Source organism: Mangifera indica, chromosome 10 (genome assembly GCF_011075055.1).
Source record: "Mangifera indica cultivar Alphonso chromosome 10, CATAS_Mindica_2.1, whole genome shotgun sequence".
Classification (NCBI taxonomy): Eukaryota; Viridiplantae; Streptophyta; class Magnoliopsida; order Sapindales; family Anacardiaceae; genus Mangifera; species Mangifera indica.
The window spans coordinates 16,861,202-16,866,625 of record NC_058146.1 but is presented as its reverse complement, the minus strand read 5'-3'; the positions used below and the strand labels follow the sequence as shown (position 1 = coordinate 16,866,625).

General features: G+C 34.6%; 1 protein-coding gene across 1 annotated transcript; it reads right to left on the bottom strand.

Annotated features, from left to right (window-relative positions):
• Nucleotides 1–461: 461 nt before the first annotated feature.
• LOC123227982 (LRR receptor-like serine/threonine-protein kinase EFR) lies at nt 462–5,142 on the bottom strand. Its single transcript, XM_044653153.1, has 5 exons — nt 4,479–5,142; nt 3,649–3,864; nt 1,408–3,381; nt 686–1,104; nt 462–606 (listed from the first exon to the last, which is right to left on the bottom strand). The coding sequence occupies exons 1-4, from the start codon at nt 5,104–5,106 to the stop codon at nt 725–727; spliced, it is 3,198 nt and encodes a 1,065-aa protein (XP_044509088.1). The 5' UTR covers nt 5,107–5,142; the 3' UTR covers nt 462–606; nt 686–724.
• Between the last annotated feature and the right edge of the window lie 282 nt (nt 5,143–5,424).

Sequence of the window (5,424 nt, the reverse complement as noted above, 5' to 3'; positions counted from 1 at the left end):
TAGCTACTATATTCAACAACATCTTATTAACACTAGAAACTTCAATAAATTCTATATAATTTATAAAAAATATGAAATTTGACAAAATCAAACTAGACACATTAATGGTTTTATTTTTTAAATTCAATTTAAAAACCTCTCTAAAATCATTTTCTTTCATAGACCAATCTAAATATCAAAGATGATGTATCATTATGTATTGATAATTTTGAATAAAGAATAAAATAATATTTAATTATATGGAATCAATGAATGAACAAAACATTAATTATTATACTGGAAAAGAATGATATAGATGTTGGGTCATTTTTATTAGCAAAAGAATAAAATATAATAATAATAATAATAATAATAATAATAATTAAAGATACTATAATTCATCTCCAGTAAAAATAGGAAAATTTAAAACCTCTTATAATTTATCTTTATTACATTAAGGTCCATCAAATTTAAATTAAAACTCATTGCAAGCACTTTTTTTTTTAAAATCAAAGTTAACCTTATAACATGAATGCACTTGTTATCAAACTCATGGAAGAGGTAGAAGGTTGCTAAACTCAAGCCTTCCAATTGATGGGACGTTGGTTAGCCAGTTCATCCAGTTCTCTGCAAATCAAAGCAATTGTCCAGAGATAAATAACATAGCATAGGAAAAAGAAAGGTTTAAAGGTATGTGGCTGATCACCTGGATTAAAACTTTATTCTCAATGAAGATAAAAAGAAATTAGCCTAAATTCAAAACCCTTCTGCCTCTTCTTGTTCCGATTTTTCCAAGTTCGGCTCTGATTTTGGTGAGTCTTGTTACTACTTCTTTCATAGTGATCCTGTCCTGAGGTGATTCTCTTGTACACTCCATGGCCAAGCTCAATATAGACGACATACACTTTTCCTTGCTGGAGAAATGTTCATCATCCCTTGTAAGCAAATTTGTGTCCAGTACTTGCATCACTGTGCTGCATAATGATTCACCAACCCACCTCTTTAAGCTCATTTCTTCTGTAAACATTTCATTTGTTGGCTTCTTCTTTGTAAATGTTTCCATTAGCATGATACCATAGCTGTACACATCTCCTTTTCTAGATACTTTTCCTTCTCTTCCGTATTCTGATCATAGTAATAACATGCACTTTCATTACTACACATATAAACAGTAAAATATCGAAGTTCTAAAAATAAAAAAAAGATAACAACACATATCTAACTATCACCTATTTTTATTGAAAGAACCAAACTTTATTTTTTCTTTTAAAGAGATTGAACTTTTGGTTACTTCAATAAGAAAATTATAGAGTTAATAAGTCTATTCAATAGAATAAATAAAGTTCAATCGCTTTAATAGAATAATATGATAATTTGAAAGCTACAAGTATTGTTTTCTGAGGGGGAAAAAAAAAAGGAAACAATTACCTGGTGCCATATAACCAATGGTGGCAAGTGTCTTTGTCTGTGTCATGGAGTTTTCTTCACCTAAGAGTTTTGCAATGCCAAAATCACTCAAATGTGCAACCATATTTTCATCTAGTAAGACATTGCTTGGCTTTAAGTCACAATGAATGATTGGGAATGAATAGCCAAAATGAAGATATTCCAAAGCTGAAGCAACATCAATCATTATATTCAGTCTATGAGAAATGTTCAATACATTCGGCTCAGAAAACAACAATTTCTCCAAGTTCCCATTAGGCATGTATTCTAGTATCAAAGATTTAAAATCGTCGTTTGAACAGCTGCTAATGATTTTTACAAGATTTCGATGACGAAGACTTCTCATTACTTCACATTCAATTTCAAAACTTGTAAGAGCTCCTTCAAAATCCAAGTGGAATACCTTTACTGCAATCTCCATCCCCTCATCTAATGTTCCTTTGTAAACTGAACCATAACTTCCTTTGCCAAGTAGGTTGTTCTCACTGAATCCATCTGTTGCTCTCATAAGTTCCAGGTAAGAAATTCTTCTCCGTGTTCCTCCTGAAGAGATATCAACATTGGTAGGTGGCCTTGTTTTCTTTTTTCGGATCATAAGAACCAGGACAACTAGAGCTATTGCAATGCTTGTTGGCAAAAGAATCGACAGGAAAATAATTTTAGTCCTCAATTTTTTATGATTGCTTTTTTTGCATGGTGGAACTTGTAATTGAGGAGTGCCACACAATGCAAGATTCCCCATAAATGATTCAGCTGAGAAATTTTTGAAGGACCCTTCTTTAGGAATTTCACCACTTAATTTGTTGAAAGATAAATTTAGAAATTTGAGGTACAAGAGTGCCTCCAAAGACTTGGGAATCGATCCAGAAAGATTGTTTCCAGATAAATCTAAGAATTCTAGACTTTTCATTTTGCCAAATGTGTCAGGAATGAAGCCCTGTAATCTGTTGTACTCTAAGGCGAGAGATTGTAGATTTTCTAGGCTTCCAATAGCAATTGGAATCTCTCCTGAAAAATGATTCCTTGACAAATTTATAGCTATGGCAGCCTTAAGATTTCCAATGTCTAATGGAAGAGATCCGTCCAGAAAATTTGATGACAAATTAAAGTACAAGAGATCCTTAAGGTTCCAAAAAGTTGATGGTATAAAAGAAGTTAACCTGTTTGAACTTAAGGACAACATTCTCAGTGTAGTGAGATTGCCAATACATGCAGGTATGACTCCATAAAACTTGTTTCCGCCTAAATCCAACTCATTCAATACATTTAAATGACAAAATACATCTGGGATGAGTACTTCAAATTTATTATTTTGAAGATACAAACCTTGGAGATTCTGCAATCCATCCATGGTTGCTGGAACTGGTCCAATAAATTCATTATCTTGTAATTGTAGTTTTAGCAAGTTTTTCAAGTTTCCAATTTCTTCGGGAATTTTGCCACTAATGTTGCAACCATTTATGTAAAATTTTTCCAAAGAAATAGGAAGATTCCCTATGGAACTTGGAAGGATGCTATTTAGTGGATTTTCTCCTAAATCCAGAACTCTTAAACTCTTGCAATTTGTCAAATTGGAAAGAAAGCTCAAATCAGGAGTAGATATGAGGTAATTATCTCTTAAAAGTAGTATCTCAAGATTTTTTAAATTACCAATTGTACCAGGAATGAAGCCTGAGAATGAGTTAGATGAGATATCTATCCAGGAGAGCTTGGAAGCGTTGGTGATGAAATCGGGAAGTGGTCCACTGAAATTATTCTCCCACAAGTAAAGATCCTCAAGGTTTGGAAAGTCTGCAATTGATGGAAGAATTCCGGAGAGTTGATTGCCATATAATGAAAGTGCTTGCATTGTTGAAATGTTGAATACAGTAGCTGGGACAAGGCCAACTAGGTGGTTAAATGAAAGTGCCAACTCCACAAGATTATGAAGATTGCCAATTTCATACGGTATCTCACCTGAAAGTATGATAGCTCAATTAGTAAATTAAATTATTTTAAGGACATAATATTATCGGATTTAGATATAGTTTATCATGATTTTGCATGTTTTGACAATTTTGTAGTTAATAAGCTATTAGCATCCGTAACGCTGTGAGATGCTCATATATGCTCAATATCTCTCTTATATTTTGGTGATACGAGATATAACGACAAATATTATAATTATAACAAAATGAAATTAATTCATAATAACATGAAGTTTTGAGAAGGTGTATTATTTACCTGTTAATTTGTTCGAGTCTAGAAATAGAGACTCGATTAATGTCAAGTTCCTAATTTCTCTTGGAATATGTTCTTGCAATTGGTTGTTCGACAACAAAAGAAAACGAAGCATTCCACATCGCCCCAAGCTGGTTGGAATAGTTCCTGTTAAGTCACTATTTACCAGTGATAATACCTCCAGCTTCGCAAGATTGCCAAGTTCTGTTGGAATTTCTCCTACAAAATCATTATAAATAAGCAATATATTATTGAATCCAATTGCAACTAAAAGAATCCATACCTTGGAGTTTCATATAAAACAGTAACAGCAGCAACTTGGAATATAAAAAGAAGGCCAAACGACTATTTCCCACCCAAGGTTTGATGTTTTCTCAAAAGTCCCCCCTTTAACTATGGAAATACCAAATACCCACCCATGGCCGGTTAGATTTAACAAAACCGTAACGCTTGAAAATTTTATCTCTTTTTGCCCCCCTAAACTTTAAAAACTAAAATTTTCCCCCAGCCTAAGTTTTAAAAAATGGCAGTTTCACCCTAGGGTTTGGTTTTGAAATCTCTGGCGACCGTTCCGGCTCCATTGCCGACGACCTCTCCCTCCCGAAGCAGCCTCTCCTTCCGGCGAATGCTTTCCTCCCATTTGGAGGCTCGATCGGCGTCGGAGACGCCTTGGGAGACGAAGAACTTCTTCGGGGAAGCATGGGTGGGTGTTTGGTGTTTCCATAGTTAAAGGGTGAAAACTTGAGATAACATCAAACCTTGGGTGGGAATAGTTGTTTGGCCCAAAAAGAATATCAGTAACAGCAACTAAAACAGAGTTTCATATAACATACCCTGGAGTTTGTTGAATCCAAGAAAGATCTGTCTCAGTTGAGTCAAGTTTCCAATTTCTTTCGGAATGGCTCCGATGAAATTATTGTGTGACAAGGATAAGCGTTGCAAGCTTCTGCATTTTGATAAGGTCGATGGTATTTTTCCTTCGAACATGTTAAAATGCAAATAAAGCAGCTGCAAATTGGGAAGATAATCAAAAATGCTTGCAGGGAGCTCACCCGATAAGCTATTATTATTTAAAACAAGGTATTTCAGTCGACGTAACTGAGCGTATTCCTCAGGGAGAGAGCCATAAAAGCTGTTGTTTGTGATGTTGAGCCTTGAAAGGAAAGATAGATTTCCCAGTTGAGGAGGAAGGGCGGCTGTGAGACCCAAGTGAGCAATATTCAAAGCTGTTACTCGAAGGTGACGAGCACCACAAGTTATGCCCATCCAATGACAAACAGAAGAACTTGTGGACCAATTGCTGGCCAACAAATTGCTTGAATCATGGCTTATACGAGCTTTCAGGGCAAGAAGAGCTTGTTTGTCTGTGGAAATGTCAGTTACTCGAGCATGAACGAAGTAAAGTGTCAAAAAATGAAGTAAGAAAGCTAAGAAAATGCAGAGAAATAGATTTTTCTCCATGAGAGCACAACTTAGATTTGTCAAGTGTGGGCTTGGGGCTATGTATGAGTACATAAAAATGATAAGTCAATTTCCACCAAAACTTCCAAGTCGTCTTGCCCCACTCCAAGTCCCTTCCAAGACTTTTCATTTAATTTTGGCCAATAGATTTATTCCCACCCAAGGTATACTGAAATCCCATACTCCCACTCTCCAACTTTCAAAAATCTAAACACTCACCCATAAATTAAAATCTATTAAAATTTTTAGTTAGGATTAAGGGTAAAATCGTTATTTAATAATAATATTTAAAAAATAATAGTTTATATCATTTTATCC

Bases quoted from the DNA above. Each gene is read 5' to 3' on its own strand.
- LOC123227982 (XM_044653153.1), bottom strand. From the start codon at position 5,106: ATGGAGAAAAATCTATTTCTCTGCATTTTCTTAGCTTTCTTACTTCAT. The intron at 3,865-4,478 runs GTATGTTATATG...ATGATTTTGTAG, and splicing joins TGGATTCAACAAACTCCAGG to GAGAAATTCCAACAGAACTT. The intron at 3,382-3,648 runs GTAAATAATACA...TCATACTTTCAG, and splicing joins AGACTCGAACAAATTAACAG to GTGAGATACCGTATGAAATT.